We start from the raw sequence: 18,520 nt of genomic DNA, 5'->3' as shown, positions 1-18,520 counted from the left end.
AGGTCAGTTAGGAATGAATATGTGTTCCTATTGGCTGGCTGCCCTCTTATCTATTGATATTACCAAGGTTACCACTGAGGTGATGGTTGGGGGGATGGGAAATGGAACTGGAAACTAACGAACACCAACAGAAAATGAAACAAAGTGTTCACACTTCCCAGGTCAGTAAAGGTCACTTAGGAATGAATATGTATGTATGTATTCCTATTGGCTGGCTGTGCTCTTATCTATTGATGTTACCAATATGGTTGGGGGGATGTGAAATGGAAACAGTTGGAAGCTTGACAAAAAAAGTAATGTAATGATCAGCACTCACATGACTAGAACTTGTTTGTTTATTATTTTTGTTAGCAGGCACCTGAAATGCTAGTGCATGTTGAATTTGCCAATCACTGTGCATTTTAGAAAGGTGGTCCTGGCTGGAACTGTACACAGTTCAAATATATGTAATTGATTGTTGGTAAGTGTATTTTTTTAAGTAGCCACACTGGCACCAGTATGTTTACTTTTCCTCCTACTTAACTCACTAGCTCAGCTTTGTAAGAAGGGCTTCTCTGCTTGTGTGTTGTTTTTGTTTGGTGTGAGGAGAGCAGAAACATCAGATCTTTATTCAATCTACTACAGTCATCTCTTACAGTGCCCTATCCCTATTAATACCAGGAGTGTTGTGATCTTCCTGCACACAGTGCCCTAACCCTGATACCAGTCTGAGACAGCTCCCTCCCTGCATTACTAGTGAGAGGCTGGCTTCACAGACAGGGGGGAGCTGCCTGACCCTCACTCCTGACTTCCCCCATGTCCCAGCTAGTGAATGGTATGTGGGTGAGGGGGGGGGGGAGGATGGTGAAGTCTGAGACAGCTCCCTCCCTGCATTACTAGTGAGAGGCTGGCTTCGCAGACAGGGGGGGAGCTGCCTGACCCTCACTCCTGACTTCCCCCATGTCCCAGCTAGTGAATGGTGTGTGGGTGAGGGGGGGGGGGGGAGGATGGTGAAGTCTGAGACAGCTCCCTCCCTGCATTACTAGTGAGAGGCTGGCTTCACAGACAGGGGGGAGCTGCCTGACCCTCACTCCTGACTTCCCCCATGTCCCAGCTAGTGAATGGTGTGTGGGTGAGGGGGGGGGAGGATGGTGAAGTCTGAGACAGCTCCCTCCCTGCATTACTAGTGAGAGGCTGGCTTCACAGACAGGGGGGAGCTGCCTGACCCTCACTCCTGACTTCCCCCATGTCCCAGCTAGTGAATGGTGTGTGGGTAAGGGGGGGGGGGGGAGGATGGTGAAGTCTGAGACAGCTCCCTCCCTGCATTACTAGTGAGAGGCTGGCTTCACAGACAGGGGGGAGCTGCCTGACCCTCACTCCTCCGGGGTATTGTGATCTTCCTGCACACAGTGCCCTATCCCTGATACCAGGGGTGTTGTGATCTTCCTGCATGCAGTGCCCTATCCCTATTAATACCAGGAGTGTTGTGATCTTCCTGCATGCAGTGCCCTATCCCTATTAATACCAGGAGTGTTGTGATCTTCCTGCATGCAGTGCCCTATCCCTGATATCGGGATGTGTGCAAGAAGATCACAACACCCCCGGTATCAGGAATAGGGCACTGTGTGCAGGAAGATCACAACACCCCCAGTATCAGGAATAGGGCACTGTGTGCAGGAAGATCACAACACCCCTGGTATTAGGGATAGGGCACTGTGTGCAGGAAGATCACAACACTCCTGGTATTAATAGGGATAGGGCACTGTGTGCAGGAAGATCACAATACCCCTGGTATCAGGGTTAGGGCACAAGTTCTAGTCACATTGACTGATCACATTACTTGTTTTGTCAAGCTACCAACTGTTTCCATTTCCCATCCCCCATATACTGTCAGTAGGAAACTTGGTAACATGAATAAATAAGAGGGCAGCCAATAGGAATACATATTCATTCCTAAACTGACCTTAACTGACCTGAAAAGTGTCAAATTGTATCATTTTCAGTTAGTGCGCACTAACTCCCAGTTAGTGCGCACTAACTCCCGTTAGTGCGCACTAACTCGAGTTAGTGCGCACTAATCGGAAAAAACGATTTTTAACGATTTTTTAACTAAAAAATCGTGCCTAAGACGATTTTCTTGCCCTGCCACACGATTTCTATCGTTAAGATGATATGGAAAACGATTCACATCCCTAACTGTGTACAATTCTGATCGCCGCATCTCAAAAAAGATATTATTGCAATGGAGAAGGTACAGAGAAGGGCTACCAAAATGATAAGGGGAATGGAACAGCTCCCCCATGAGGAAAGACTAAAGAGGTTAGGACTTTTCAGCTTGGAGAAGAGACGACTGAGGGGGGATATGATAGAGATGTTTAAAATCATGAGAGGTCTAGAACGGGTAGATGTGAATCGGTTATTTACTCTTTCAGATGGTAGAAGGACTAGGGGGCACTCCATGAAGTTAGCATGCGGCACATTTAAAACTAATCGGAGAAAGTTCTTTTTTACTCAACGCATAATTAAACTCTGGAATTTGTTGCCAGAGGATGTGGTTAGTGCAGTTAGTATAGCTGTGTTTAAAAAAGGATTGGATAAGTTCTTGGAGGAGAAGTCCATTACCTGCTATTAAGTTCACTTAGAAAATAGCCACTGCCATTAGCAATGGTAACATGGAATAGACTTAGTTTTTGGGTACTTGCCAGGTTCTTATGGCCTGGATTGGCCACTGTTGGAAACAGGATGCTGGGCTTGATGGACCCTTGGTCTGACCCAGTATGGCATTTTCTTATGTTCTTACCTGCAAGTATCTCTCCCCTCCAGCTTTAGGCTCAACCCCTTCCACTCTATCACGTCCCAGAGTTTGACCCTGTTCTCAGTGCTGCCCCTCACACAGGCTCCCTCTGTCCCTCCCTCTCTCACACACATGCTCCTTCTCTCTAGTACACATACACCCTCATAGAGGCCCCCTTACTCTCTTGCACACACACATTCCCTCATACAGGGCCCTCACTCTTGCATACACACCCTCACAAGTTTCCTTTCTCTCTCACACATACATCCTCACACAGACTATATCTATATCTCTCTCTCACGCACCCATTCACACAGGCTCTGTCTCACACATACACAATCCCTTCACACAGGCTAGCACTCTCACATACACACGATCCCTTTTTCATATGCACAATCTCCCAATCTCTCACACACATACACACTCCTTCACAATCTCCTCATATAGGCTCCCTCTCTCTGAAACCCACACTCAAGCATCCCCCCACCCCTCTACCTCCTATGCTCTCTCTCACACCCTCCTGCTCTCTCTCTCCCCCCTTACCTCCCATGCTCTCTCTCACACCCTCCTGCTCTCTCTCTCACCTGCATGCCGTTCGCGGTGAAAAGGGAAGGCCCCCGTGTGCTGCGAACAGGGGCCTTCCCTTTTCACCATGAACGGCGCACCCGGGCCTTCTTTTTCGCCACAAGCGGAGCGCGCCCTGCAGCACACGTGGGACGCGCTCTGTTCGCGGCATGCTAGGGTCTCCTCTGCTATTTTCTGCGCAGAGTTTGTCAATTCTGCACAGGGGGGGAATTCTGCACAAATTCTGCGCTCCACAGTAGTGCAGAATTCTCCCAGGACTAAAGTCTATTCCAAGCACATAGTGCAGCCAGGTGGAAAGCACAGAGTAGGGACTTGGCAGTAGAGACGAGCATAGATTGGAGTAACTTGTCTGATGAGCAGAGTGCATGATTGGGGTGTAGGGAGAAATAAGAGAGGAGAGATAGTGAGGAGCTGCAGAGTGAAGGCATTTGTAGGTGAGTAAGAGCTGCCTGAACTGCATGTGGAAATGGAGAGGGAGCCAAAGCAGTGACTTCAGAAGAGGGTTGTATGGCTGTAATGACTTTGGCAAAAGTAAGTTACACAGCTGAATTTAGGATAGATTGTAGTGGAGAGAGAGAGCTTGCTGGGAGACCTGTAAAGAGCATGAGTAGATGAGAAGAGCATGAGTGTTCAGAAAGGAAAGGATGGATTTGGGTGCTGGTACTTCCCTCTTCTATGACAGTTGACTCCTACTAAGTACTCTCTAAAATCCTATCTAAATGATGCTTGAGGTCTGCTACCTTCACACCAAGTTACCAAGAGATCCTTAAGCCCACCAGTCACTCATCTTATCTATATTCCTAATGATCAAATTGCCCATTATGATGACAGTCCTATTTCTACCCTCCTGGTCCCACGTTTCTGAAGACACATCCTTGATACGAGAGGAGAAAATACCTGCAGCAGTACTGTAGATGCTAAGGAGGCAGAGAGGAACCAGGCTGTAGGCCTTGTATAGATGGAGCAATATCCTGTGGCACAAAATGAGTAGCGAAGACAGACTGAAGAACGGTAGTGGCCCGAGGAATGGGGTACGCTGTGGAATCTTCAGCAAATTTGATAGAAGTTGGAGAATGTATTCACACAAGGAAGTCCCAGCAGAGATACCCGAGGAGCGGGTCAGTAAGTCCCAGGCAGGAGGGCCCTCCGAGAAGCGGATAGCCAAGATGTGGAACAGCCCCCGAGGAGTGGGTACTGAGAGCGTCCGAATGCCAGGAGAAGAGTCTGGAACAGAAGATCCAAGTTAGAGTGGATTTAACAAGAGAGAGAACTCCTTGCTAACTCATCTTAGCAATGGGCCAGTCAGTATAAGTACACTAGCGGTGTTGACATCATCGGGAGGGGACGCCCCCGAGGTTCCCGCCATGACGTATACATAAGGACACCCTGTGCGCGTGCCTAGGTGATGCCGGAAGTAAGATGGCGGTTGGCAGTGCTCACGCTGTCCTGGGGACGCTGAGGAAGGCGGCATTGGTTGGCGGAGGCTGCCATTCTCCCAATGATTGACAGTGCAGGGAAAAAAGAGGTGAGCATGAGAGGTCGCAGCCATCTGCGACTGGGCGCAACAGTCCGACTCACGCTCAACTACCACACTCATGAATATATGAAAAGTGTTGACCCAGTTATGTATGTTTTTTAAGATATTAGGTTGTTTCTCTTTAGGATCACTCCCCCATCCTTTTCCCATGCTTCTGACTCACCTACCTCCAAATCTTTTATTAACAGTGAGAATGTCAATAAATTTGTGCTTTCAGATCTTTTTCTTAATTTTCCTAGGGCTGCTATGCACTAATGAACTATGCTGCTATGCACTAATGCACACAACACCTCCTCTCTAGGGAAGGGGTCTTCTGGGGGCGAACCCGTAAGTAGGCCTGGAGGGATCCCGGCAATCGTGTCGGAGGAGGCTTCTGGGCCTGTGCCCCACACCTTTGCTGTGGAACCACCTCGCCCAGATGCTCACTTCATCTTAAACGACTTCAGGGCATTCTGCATCACCATGGCCAGGGCTAGCTCCTTATCGCTACTGTCGGAGGAGGAACCGGATTCAGATTCGATGAGGCTGATTGCTGTCTTACCTCTGTTCTGGGGGCTGGCCCATTTTCTCCCAGTGGCAGAGTCCCTCACTTCTTGGCTAGGAGGTCTAGTTCCGCTGGCTCACCCGCCTTTATCCAGTGTTCCTGGTCCAGCCATACGCTGCCTCAGCCAATCTGTGCCGTGAGACTCAGCCTGTTCGCGAAGCTCAGACATGAGCTCATCAATGTCAGATCGGTTTGCCTGAGTCGCAGCACGTCTACTGCGATGGGAACTGTGGTTCAATGATCTCTGCTTTCTGCGAGGGGCCTCATCCTCAACCCGGTTATTCTTCGGAGCCTGGCCTTTCTTTGGCACCTCCTTCTTCCGGGTCTCCATTCTCGCCTTGACAACTTGGGACTGAGGTCGCGTTGCTAACACGTCTTTATGCTTTGGGGCCATATCAGCGCCTTGAAATGTAGTGCAGTGGCTATAAAAAAAGGAAGCATGGCAGAAAAACAATGGCTGCATTCAATAAGACATATATTTGCTTGACAACAAATGAGGCAGCCCCAGATGGCCCGACCGCCCACACCACACTAGTACGCCTTCCTTTGCAACATAGCTGCACATGGCTGCCCCTTAAAATCAAGAACGCCCAGCACCCAGAACATGGCCGCCCTGCACCCAGAACATGGATGCCCCCGCACTAGCCTAGCTGCCCCGGCATGAACCTGGGCACTTGGGAGCCACTTGCAAACTTGGGGGCCCCACATAAAGCCTGGACTTCCCACTTGACGATATGGCTGCCCCATACAAAGATATGCAAAATTATGGCCGCCCCAACTAAAAATATGGCTGCCCCACGCCAAGATATGGCCACCCCATGCAAATTATGGCCGCCCTCTGCCAAGATATGGCCACCCCACGCCCAAATATGGCAACCTACACCGAACCTCATTGCCCTACACCAAACCTGAGCCACCTCACCCATGCTTAGCCGCCCCCGTCATGCCTGGGGCACAAAAAACCTGGACGCCTCTCATGGAGCCTGGACACCTCACGCAAGACCTGGTGCCCTGCTCAAAACATGGCCACCTTGTAACTTCGCCCAGCACAAAAACTTTTCTGCCTTGCACTAGAATTGGTGCCCTGGGAGAACCTGCTGTCCCACAAAACACCTGGCCACCCCACATGCCCATGGCCGATGGCCAACCCACACACGCATGGCCGCTGTAAACAAGGCAGCCTTGAACAAGACCTGAGTGCCGAACGTGGTCACCCAGCCTGCATGGCACTTTTCAGGTTGCCCACGAACGGCTCATGGCAGGCCCCGCACACTTTTACCTGCCTGATCTGTCCTGTCCTTATCGCTGCTGCGATGAGAAACCATCTCACAGCAGGAAGTCATCCCAAGGCCCAGCCTCCCATCCTTGACTCAAGAAGCTGCTCGCTCTCCTCCCCCCCCCCCCCCAATTGAGCGCCGATGCTTGCGGTTGCCCTCCCCCGCCCACAGCATGGCCCATCACAGCTAGGACACTTCACAAGGGAGGGGGGGTCTCTTCTAGCGGGTGCACCCATTGGTGGCAGCGGCGGCAGGAGGAGAGAAAGGAACGAGAAAAGACCCGGGCCCAAGCAACCCAAGAAACAAAACGAAACAAAGACAAAAAAAACCCAAAAAACAACCTACCCGCGAAAAAGAGCACCCTTGCTCACTCTCGTCAGATGAGCCCGCCCTTGGAGCACTCGAGGATGATGCAGGAGGGTAAGGGGTATGAGACCTGGCCACTGGGCCCTCGCTGGATCGGCCGGGGCAAAAGGGGAGCCTGCACGCAAGCTGCTTCCCCCTTTAAAGCCCGGCCCCAGCCAATCGTGTGCCACCTGCCTCCCCCTTTGTCCCTCTCGATCCCCCGCCCCCCCACACCCCGCCATCTAACCCTTCCAGACCCCACCCTCTACCTATTGTGCTCCAGCCCTCCCCACCCCCCCTTGTGCCCTGCTTTCATACTAAGTCGCCGGGAACTTTATGTAGTTCCTTTGTGGTAAGTACTGTGAAACCTTGAGGCCTGTTGATAAAAAAATATATACTATTACTCTTGTCCATTAGAAATGAAAATGTGTTTTTGGGCACTCTTAATATTGTATTATATAATGAAAATGTAGTATTACTTTGTGTCCATGACCACTTGAAATGGCAGCAGACTAGATATCATCCTTGCTGGTTTTGCTTCCTTTCCGGTTTGATTGTTAGGCCCAGCTTTGACTAACCAGACTGACTGATGCAGCGGAGGCTACACTCACAGACCCTAGGGGGAGGAGTCTCAGCCAGGGCTGAATAGTGACAGCCATTAACCTGGAATTAGGGAATGGAGATCTGAGGCCCCTGGCCAAAGATTAGCACTGCAGTGGCTGGGGCTAGGAAAAGTTATGAAAACTAGGGGAACTGCCCTGGATATTTGTGAATGGAGGTTCCCGAGTCCAGTTCCAATTGAGTTGGAAACCGAAAGAAGCTGGGCCAAAAATTAAAATTAAAAAAAAAAGAACTGTGGAGGCCTGGCAAACATGCACGAAAAGAAGAAAGATATTTTAGTAAATTCATACCCATGATGTGAGGAATCATGCATGTCATTGAGGATATTATAAAGTAACTGTCTCTGTGTTAATGGAGTTGCCTGCTAAAGTGTCGCATTAAATTGTGAAAAAAGTTCATTCTCTTGCCTAGATCCTTTGAAATTGTCCTCCACAGTACACAAGGTTTCTTGTAAAAAATGAAAACACCACAGCATCACCCTGCAATTTTTCCAACTTTCTAATTATGCCAGACATACCCTTCGGAATATTTTGCTGAAAGCTTTATTTTAAAAGAAAAGATATGTTCCTGTTTTTCTGTAGTTAGGAAAGCATGTTTGTAACTCATGAAAGAACAGCAGACAGTAATAAGTAGTCACTACCAAGTGCTTTTATTAATCAGGAAAGCAACTCATTTGGTAAAATGGATCCATTAATTCCAAATGAAAACAACGGTGAATAAACCTAGCAAGTCCAGGTCCGACAGGAACCTTCTGCTGACGAGAATGTTTGTTTTATCTTTAGATTACATGCTCTTCATATGTCGGTCTTCTGTCTGGATTGGGTTCCTAACGGGTAACAAGAAACTTAAAGTACACAACACAGCCTGACCAGAGCAAAATTTGACTTTGAAATGCAATTGCAAATGATAAAATGTTTGTGGCAGCCTGAAAAGTTACCCGGCTGATGTTAGCAGAAACTTTCCGCCTGATGTTCACCACACAGCTAAGACTACAGCTGGGGACCTGCTTCACATAGCGATTGAAATAGGCTCCCCCAGGCCATCCTGGAGGAGCTGGGTTTTACCTTCTCAGCCACTATTCTGACCCTTCCTCTCTGGAAGCAGTTTACGGCTGCTTGCTGGGTACACATTCTCTGCAGGGCTTCACTGCATATACAGCCTACTGTGAGGATGCACAGTCTTTGTGGGTGTCGTCTCTGCAGTGTGCAGCTGACACTGTGAAGGGTACAGTCTGTCGGAACTTACTTTACAGAACTTGTTACCATATCGGAGATAGCGTGCATTTGTAATCTTCTAGCAGCTGCAAGCTATTCACCATTCAGCCAAAGGACCCCTATCCCCTGTTGCATTACCCCATCATAGCCTTCACTACATTTACGCCCCAGACTGATAAAATAAGAACATAAGAACATAAGAAGCTGCCATACTGGGTCAGACCAAGGGTCCATCAAGCCCAGCATCCTGTTTCCAACAGTGGCCAATCCAGGCCATAAGAACCTGGCAAGTACCCAAAAGCTAAGTCTTTTGCTCCTGGCGGTACATTTTCATCTTTCTGTATTTTCCATTTCCCACTTTTCCAAAGTCTTTACTGCAATGCAACTTTTAAATGTTAAATAAGTTTAGCACGCAAAAAAAAAAAAAAAAAGACGTTTTTGTTAATTTATTTTCTTCTTTTAGCGCTCAATTTAAAGAACGTGAAACTAATTTCCGAAAATTTACACTACACCTTGACTTGGGAGTCGGATAATCTACAAGAATGTACCCACTATGAAGCAGAAATCAGGTATGTCGTAAAAAGTCACCTCGTTCTCCTGTTCTCTGAAGGAAAAGAGGGACTCATGGGGATCGCAATGTTTGTGTGTGTGTGTGTGTGTGTGCGTGAATATGTGTTTGTTTGTCCTCTTAATAACTTTTGTGTTTAGTGTCTGGTCCACACCAAATTTTCAGGACATGTCGGGGGAACATGAGGATTCTGACAGCCATGAATCCCATCCCCCCTCCCCCGCACACATCTGGATCCACCCATGTCCTGGGAAAAAAGTCCCCATAAGTTCTGAGTGTAACTTCTGGTTCAGTTTAGTCTCGCCTATAACTGTTTTTTTTTTTTTTTTTTATCTCCCTCACTTACGTCTTCATTCCGCTTTATTCCTTTGTTGCAATCTTTCTTTATTCTTTCAGGGGGAGTAGGCTTTACTGGAGCACACTTCCCTGGAGTGTGCATGTTTTGACTTCCTGTATGACTAAATCCAGGTGTGAAATATTAACGGATCCTCACCTTCTCCATTTCTCACCCTCCTTCCACCTCCACTTTCCTCTTCGCCCTCCTCCTTCCTGATTCCTGTGTGCAAGTTGCTCATTCCACATTTCAGGCATTATCATTTTAAAGATTTGTTCGCACCTTAGCTAAGAAATATTGTCTGTTCCAGTCGGAGATGGTCCTGGAAGAATGAGACTGTTGTTGAATGAATAAAGGTATAAGGTGGGGAAACAGGACTGTAAGTAAAATAACACCATGAGTTCCCTGATTATTTGTTGCTTATGCTATATTTCAGAAGTAACACAATATACAAAACTTGGACCAAAATGGATCTGACTTGTGGCAATGTCAGCTTTTCCTGTACATGTGACCTATCACAGTATATGAATGACAGTGATAGAGATATTTATGACCACTTCGAAGCCAGAGTGAGATTTATCAATAGCACCAATGTGTCTAAGTGGAAAACGTCCAATCAGCTGCACCCTTTTAATAACTGTAAGTCCATTTGAGCTACTTAAGATAGTAGGAAAATGAGGGACCTAATTTCACACTTTGTTAGATTTATATTGGGATTTTGAAAAGTTATAATGTTCTATATTTTCTTACTGTGCAGGACAACTATATCCTGCAAATCTTTTCCAGGCCTCCTAAAGATTAGGAGATCCATATTCCGAGGCATTTAGCTGCATAACTCAGAGGCTAAAATTTAGTCTAATAGCGTATGGAGGTTTGGAGGCATTTTGGGGAGGAGTTACATTAGTCAGATAAGTTATCTGGATAACTCCAATTTTTAGCGTTAGCTGGAGAACGTTTTGTGCCACAAAGCTGTCCTAAAGTGAGTTGGAGAAAGCTATCAGATAGGTTCATCCGGCTAACTATGCAGATCATGACTGAATATGGAATTCTAATTTTCTAACTTCCATTCATTTAGCAAGAGCCAGAAAAAGGATGCAGAGGCAGTGAAGTAAACCCAATTCAACTGGAAAAGCGCCAACTCTGCTCCAAAAAGTTTCAAATTCATTCTGTACAAGCAACAAAAGACCTCAGAGAAAATACATGATTGATCTGACAGCCTTCTTTTTGAACAATGTGAAAAATCAACCAACATTTTTAAATCTGTTTTCAACAAGGATATACTTACCTTTCGTGGTGGTCCAGCTTGCTCAAAAAACATTCTGACTGACCCTCTGTTGCCAAGGTCAGGGTGATGTACCCTCCATGAAGAGAGTCACAAAACCACTAATATTCTGTTGGCCAATGCAACCAGATGTAGATTCATAAAAATAAAGTGCTCATCTATGCACTGCAGGTTCAATTAAAACATCTCTATGTGCTCCAGGTTGAGGATACTTCATGCTGAATTTGCTGACAGCAATTTTTTTGTTGTTGCAGAATTGCATAGAAAAGCTTGCTGATGGAACATGAACCCCCCCACACACAAAGTTCTTCCACTTCACTGCATTTTGAAACCTCCCTCTTTCTTTTCTTAATTTAATAAAAGTAAACAGGCGAATTGCATTTCACATGGAAAGCCTTCCATTAAAGTCTAAAGTGAACATGTGCATTGATTTTACAGAATGTTCCCAAAAATTCAAAAAAATAGAAATTTGACTTTATCGGCACTCTTGAGGTCTGAACATTGAGCTCTCTCTTTTTATTCTTGCAGCAATACTGGGTCCCCCTGTCTTGGCTTTGTTTTTACAAGATCATAACCTGACAGTGAACATCTCTATGCCACTCACGCGATATTGTCAAGGAGGAGCTTGCATGGCTGTCCATGAAGTTCTCACAATAATTAACTATGAAATCATCTGGTATGAAGGTGACAGAAGACTTCGTACTGTAAGTTACAGGAATAACAAGTTATTTCAATAAATACCACCCCCTAAACAAAAGAAATAGTTTGAAGACACATCAATAGGATTTCATAGCATCAAACTGTTTTCATCCAGGCCTAACATTTTTCTGATGCAAAGAAATAAACAGATGCAACAGAGGATGTTATGTTTTCAGTTATGTTTGATAATGCATCTTTAACTCATTACTACAAACTTAGGGGTGGATTTATCAAAATGCGGTAAGTACCGCATGCGATAGCAAAAGGGGCATGTTTTATGCTAATATAGCGATACAATTTCAGATTCTGCGATAAGTGCCAGACCTGATGTATTTCCTGCATTCAACCACTGGGGGACCATTTTCAATGATGAGAGAGAGAGAGGGGCAGCCTATGAAATGACTGTATTGTAAATACAAAAACTTCAAAGCCATACAGAAATCTCTTATGGACTATCATACAATGAATCATTTCACTTTTTTGTTAAGAATGGTTCAAAAGTCTAATCATTGATCCAACAAGGTCCATTTTTTGTAATTTTGTAGTGCAAATAAAAACGCACATAAATCACTGTTTCTGTTCTGTTGGCCTTCATAAAAGTATACACATTCAAATCACTAAAGCAAAAAGATGTTTTGGACCCTAACGGAGCATACTCCTTTCTCACAAATGTGACGGTGGCCCAGCAGGTCCAGCATAAGGACCTTCCCCGCCAGTAACAGTCGCACACAGATGCACACATAACACATTCCATATAACACTGCTTTGCCCTCTCTCTCTACCCCCCCCCCCGGGGGGGGGGGGGGCGTGTCGGGTCCTCTCTGTCTTTCGTCTCCCTGTTCCCAATAGGCAGGCTGAATCCCTTCTCTCTTTCCCCAGGGGCCAAACATCAGTCCCTTTTCTCTTCCCAACTTCCCTGTCCAGGCAGCAGTCTATCTTCCCCAAGTCCCTTCTCCATGCCGATTCGAGGACACGGGAAGGGGAACGGAGTTGCGCTGGACATATTTTTTTTTTTTTGGGGGGGGGGGGATCAAAGGACAATTTAAGCATGTGGAGGAAAAGGTGTTGGGACTCAGTACCCTGAAAAAAATGCCTTGTATAAAACTGAAATCTTAAGGGGGTCAGCACTGAGCAAAAGGGAGAGTTTCTCTGGCTGAGCTATCCTAATTGTTCATGTTCATGTTTTTCATCTTTACCTGTCACACTGTCTAAAAAAAAAATGATATCTACAGTCATGGAAGGCTTCAGAGTTATTTTCTTCCATTCATTTTCCAGCTGCTAGATATGTCCTAGAAAACAAGCTGCCAGTTGAGGGTGATTAAGATTAATGGCATCGCGTCCTTCAATATGCTTCTATTGTCACGTGAAATTGGTAGCAAATGCCACAGAGCCTCCTTGTAGCTGTAACTTGTCAGAACAAGAAGCTAGAGTAAAATGTTCACTTTCCCCCCCTTTTTTTTTTTAAGGATATACGAAACTCCTTTGGCAAAAATATCACGTACTCATTTGAATACCAGAAAGCCCCAAGCAATTACTGCGTTAGTGTCGGAGTGCAGAATCAGAAGGGATCATCCCAGAAGTGTATCGAGATACCTCCTAATCCTCCAGGTCAGCATTTGCAAACCACTTACAATGGCATTTTATAGGCATGATGGGAGAATGGGCTCAGTCAGTACTCTTTGTAAAATATTTCCTGAGAGCACACAAGTACCTTTATTTTATAACTACAGATAGGTGAACGTTTGAAAAATGGATCTGAAAGCACAAGTTCTTGCTTGGTTCATGGAAATCTGTCTATTGGAATAAGTGTCCAAAATTGGTCTGAGTGCGTAGGAGACATATGTCCTGCTTGTATAAAAATGCCAAGCTTGTCAAATAAAAATCTTGGAAGAATACATGAAATTCATGATTATCTGTGGTTCGAACTGCCATAGTATCCACAAGGGGTTTTTGCTGAAATATGAAGGGTTCTATCTGAAAACTGAATTACTTGCCCATCCCTAGCTACGCAACCAAAACAAAATTAGATCGGTGTCAGGAAATACTTTAATTAAAGGTAAAAACCAGTGCCCGACTCGGGCCGAGTTTCGCCCATACAGTGTGGGCTGCTTCAGGGGCTATATATATATATATATCTATGAGCAAAGTGAGAAAGAAGATGACCATTCAAATAATGTTAATTCCTTCACAGTAACTGGTAGTGCAGTTACAGACATTAGCTTAGGCACAAAACTCAGCACCCAGTCTGTAAACCGATTGACAGCAAACAGGAAGTCTACTGTATTTGTCCACCGCAGGAATCTTGTTTAAATTTACAGTACAAAACAGCAGAAATGCACAAGTCGGCATCTCAGCATACCGGAAGTATCTAAGTAAGTTTATCCAATAAAGCAAGACAACATACCGTATTTTTCGCTCCATAAGACGCACTTTTTTTCCCCCTAAAGTGGGGGAAAATTGTCTGTGCGTCTTATGGAGCGAATATAAAAAAAAATTAAAAATCTAACAAAACCCCCGCCCCCTCCTGACCCACCCCCCAGACCTTCCAAATTAATTTACTACAACCCCCCACCCTCCTGAACCCCCCAAGACCTACCATAAGTCCCTGGTGGTCCAGCGGGGGTCCAGGAGCGGTCCAGGAGCGATCTCCTGGACTTGGGCCGTCGGCTGCCAGCAATCAAAATGGCACCAACGGCCCTATGCCCTTACTATGTCACTGGGGTCGACCAATGCCAGCGGTAGCCCCTGTGACATAGTAAGGGCAAAGGGCCGTTGGTGCCATTTTGATTGCTGGCAGCCGACGGCCCAAGTCCAGGAGATTGCTTCCGGACCCCCGCTGGACCACCAGGGACTTTTGGCAGGTCTTGGGGGGGGGGGGTCAGGAGCGTGGGGGGCTGTAGTAAATTAATTTGGGAGATCTTGGGGAGGGGTCAGGATGGTGGGGGGTTGTATTTAATTAATTTGGCAGGTCTTGGGGGGGTCAGGAGGGTGGAGGTTGTTAACTAATTTAAAGTGTTAGGATGGGGGTTTTTTTTGGGGGGGGGGGCTCAGAAGAGCCCCTTCTTTGCTTCTGAAGAGTGCTGATGGGACCAGATCATCTCAGGTCTCTACCATACAAATTTAGATGCTATCTTTTGGTCCCCCTCAGAGGCATGCTTGATCCGGGCCTAGTGATCACCCCTTTTAAAATGTTACTGCATTCATAGGCTGTTTCTCTGGATCCAGGGGGGAAATCTCTCCTCAGAGCTCCAGGCAAAATAATCCTTACCACAGTCCAAATCCTTATACACTGTCTTAATTTTTCTTTATTGATACCTAATCTGGCAGGGAATGCATAGGTAGGTGGTCTCTCAAAGTATCTGGGGTGAAGCTACAGACCTCACCAAAAAAGAAAGGGACCACTCCACTAGGGCTCCTCTCTCCTCAAACTCTCCTTTCAACTCTTCCTGAATCTAGTCCTAGTCTCCTAGATATAAGAGGGTCCACCCATTCAGCTGCTACCTCATATAGGAGGAGCTGTAAAATGGTATCCCCTCTAGCTAGTTTGTTTTTCTAAAGGGATTAGGTGATATCTTATGGTCAAGGATCTATGCGCATGATCTATTTTGAAGCAGTTATTTTTAACCTCTACGTCCAGTAGCATTGGAGGCCATTTTGAAACAAACTCAACCATGTTGACGCCTTCCACCTTTTCAGGGAGGCCCACAATTCAGAGATTTTCATCATCCTCTGTTCTCCAAATCTTCTTGTCAGTCATCCATAATTCTAAATTTCCTCTCAAGCAATGCCAATCTAGTGGCTGTATACAGTGAAGCCATCCTCTAGATCACTGACTTGAATTTTAACTATGTCCAGCTGTTCATCCTGCTTTTCGCATGGAGGAAACAAGCTGCGCCAATTTCTCAATGATGATTTTCAGTTTCAAATTATTATTTTAGATAAAGTATTGAAAAATTGACCAAACAGCTGGTAAATAGTCTATATCATGTCAGTTGGGAGATCAGGAGTTGGCCAGTTCTCACGGCCAAAGGAAGACTCATCTGCTAGGCCCAAGTCAGGTTTCTTTGAAGGAAATGTATCTCCAGATTTGCTATTTTTCATGGCTTTATCTACCCACATCTTTGGTATAGAACTCTTATTGCCACCTTTAGACCTTATTGCAGTGCTCCCAAAGCTCCAAAAATCAGTGAAAAAAGATTAGAGTAATGTGGCTAGTGGGAGCCCAGTCAATGTGCTACAGCCGGCTCTAGGGCATTGAATTTTGATCTGGATTACAATTCCATTAAAGCAGACATTAGTATAGAAATATTTTGGAGCACTGATTATTCCTTTGCTAATTGATGGAATAGTAGATTTATTTATTTTTAATAATGAAAGTTGTTCAGATCATTTCAGGTCTCTACCATACAAATTTAGATGCTATCTTTTGGTCCCCCTCAGAGGCATGCTTGATCCGGGCCTAGTGATCACCCCTTTTAAAATGTTACTGCATTCACAGGCTGTTTCTTATATATTCTTGCTTTTTCAAGTCATAGAAGTACTTTTTCTGTGGTTTGAGAGGAGTGCAGAGCTGAAATTTAGAACAAGGGTGTTTAGATTTAATAGTTACAGTTCCCAGTGCTGCTGTTCTGTTATCTGCCTTTAAGGGACAGTCCCAATGTTTTAAAATTAATTTTGCCATTATTGCAGTGGGATGGAAAAAGGAAGAGAAAGGAAAGCTTTTAGGTTACAGTAATAGCCTAGTTTGCTAGTCTGTGAAACCAGAATACTGGGTGTAGGTAGGCTGCTCTATACAGTATCTGTTTCCTGTTACCAGTACCACAAAATTGTAGGCAAATATTAGACTACACAGTTGCCAGCTGTACCCTCTTCTTCTGGGCTCCTTCTCTGAGTCAAAGGAAATGGAACATTTTTTTTTTGTTGCCCTGGCAGGAGCTCTTATGATATTCTGAAATTTCTCAAACAAAAATATTGGATGGATAGTACTTGATCAAATGTAACACAATTTAAGCTGCTCGGATTATAGTACTGCAGTACATATTTTTTTAGATTCAACATGATTCCTTTTGGAGGTAAAGGAGCACAAGGAATACCAAGACTTTAAAATTAGACAATTGCTGATCGATGAACAAACATCACTACCAGCTTGGTACTAGTTTGATAAGGTTTGTGAATTCGACATGTTGGAAATTGGGAAACGGCTTCAGTTCCTGCTTCATGTTGTTCCTGGGGATGGGTGGAGGTTATTCCTGGGCTTCTTATCATGATACATGATTGATTCTAGTATAGTATCGGAAGTAGGCATCCTCAACGGGAGGAAAAACTATGAGAAAAGTGAGAAAACAGGCCATCTATAAAGGCTTATGGTAAAACATTTGATCTTTGAGAGAGAATTTCTTATTCTGAACCATCACTAGGAGATACTTGAAGTAGGATGGTTGGTTGAAAATTGGTTATGGAAATAGACTTAAGACTGCTAAAAACTGGGGGGTTGAGAAGGGCATGTCATCTTCATAAGTAGTCCTTTGGGTAGGTCTTGTTTCCATAACAATTCTAAAAACATGCTTTCATATTTCTTTTTCTGTTTTTCTCTTTCTCCTCTCTCATGTTTCTTGTACAGATGTTCAGCTGATCTGTGTTATGATATTTGCTGTTCTAATAATAATCATCCTGAGTTTTGTGGGATTTATATATTTTACCATAAAATATATACATTCGAGTCCTTCCAAAATGCAGCTCCCAAGAACACTGGTGAGTAAGACTGGATGTTTGTACTGTTTAGTATTTGATGAAGATGTGTATTTATTTATTTATATTTATTGTCACACTTATAAACTGCTCCTCCCAAATAGGATAATGTACAACAATCAAATACAACAAAGAATAAAATAAAGAACAACAAACAACAATACAGCCAAGAAACATAAGCGCCTTGCTGTCTGCGCTGCTCATCATATTAGGGCTTCACAGCCTAACCTGGATTCCAGCTTGTGTCAGCACTATGAGGAAGCCCAAGGGGAGTTGGCCTCCCCAGACTTTGCTAAGCCTGGCTCCTTTCATTGAGATGATAGGTTGGTCACAGCCTTAACTAAAGTACTCTGGACCTGAGCACTCCCTTGATTGGGTCATCTGTGGGAGAGGGAAACTCAGCTGGACACACCCCAGTTGTCCCTGGGCTAGGCATGGACCCGGCTGCCTTCTCTTGGGTGGAATTCTTTCAAGGCCTTCAAGCCTTCCTACAGGCACAGTCTACTACCTCGCTTTCCCCTGTCCAGACAGAACCCCAGCCGGTAACCTTTCCTTCTCCCATTCCTATCGGCAGACCTCGAGGTATGCCTCGCCTGACCAAGGGTATCCCTAGAAGGTTCCCTGATGGCACAGACAAAGAGGAAGAGCCAGATCCGTTGGAAGAAGGGGAAACTCCCCTGGGTTGGAACTGTATCGAACCATGTTATGATTCTTTCATAGACACGAATTGGTTTCCCAGACCCTGAAGATGCAGGAAGTTCCTGGGGCGGACTCTATGATGGAACCAAATAAGAATCCCATTCTGATTTCCCTGCGGAAAGCCTCTTGCTATTTTCCAGTACTGGAAGTCATCCAGGAGTTGATTGACCTGGAATGGGATACTCCAGAAGCAAGTTTTAAAGGGGGCTGAGTGTTAGAAGCTCTATACCTGCTGGACCCAGCAGTGAAAGAGCATTTGCATTTCCCTAAAGTGGATGCACTAGTCTGCGCCGT

General features: G+C 45.3%; 1 protein-coding gene across 1 annotated transcript in view; it reads left to right on the top strand.

Annotated features, from left to right (window-relative positions):
- The window catches only part of LOC115094284 (interleukin-20 receptor subunit alpha-like), a 36,803-nt gene that overhangs the window by 6,832 nt on the left and 11,451 nt on the right, over positions 1-18,520 (top strand). The window contains exons 2-6 of the mRNA XM_029607186.1: positions 9,360-9,465; positions 10,235-10,437; positions 11,609-11,784; positions 13,246-13,387; positions 17,400-17,530. Of these exons, the coding sequence (XP_029463046.1) occupies positions 9,360-9,465; positions 10,235-10,437; positions 11,609-11,784; positions 13,246-13,387; positions 17,400-17,530 (758 nt within the window). The remainder of the gene's footprint in view (positions 1-9,359; positions 9,466-10,234; positions 10,438-11,608; positions 11,785-13,245; positions 13,388-17,399; positions 17,531-18,520) is intronic.

The sequence above is a fragment of the Rhinatrema bivittatum genome, chromosome 6, assembly GCF_901001135.1.
Source record: "Rhinatrema bivittatum chromosome 6, aRhiBiv1.1, whole genome shotgun sequence".
Taxonomy (NCBI): Eukaryota; Metazoa; Chordata; class Amphibia; order Gymnophiona; family Rhinatrematidae; genus Rhinatrema; species Rhinatrema bivittatum.
Note: the sequence above shows the minus strand (reverse complement) of the source record. Positions and strands in the feature narration are given on the sequence as shown.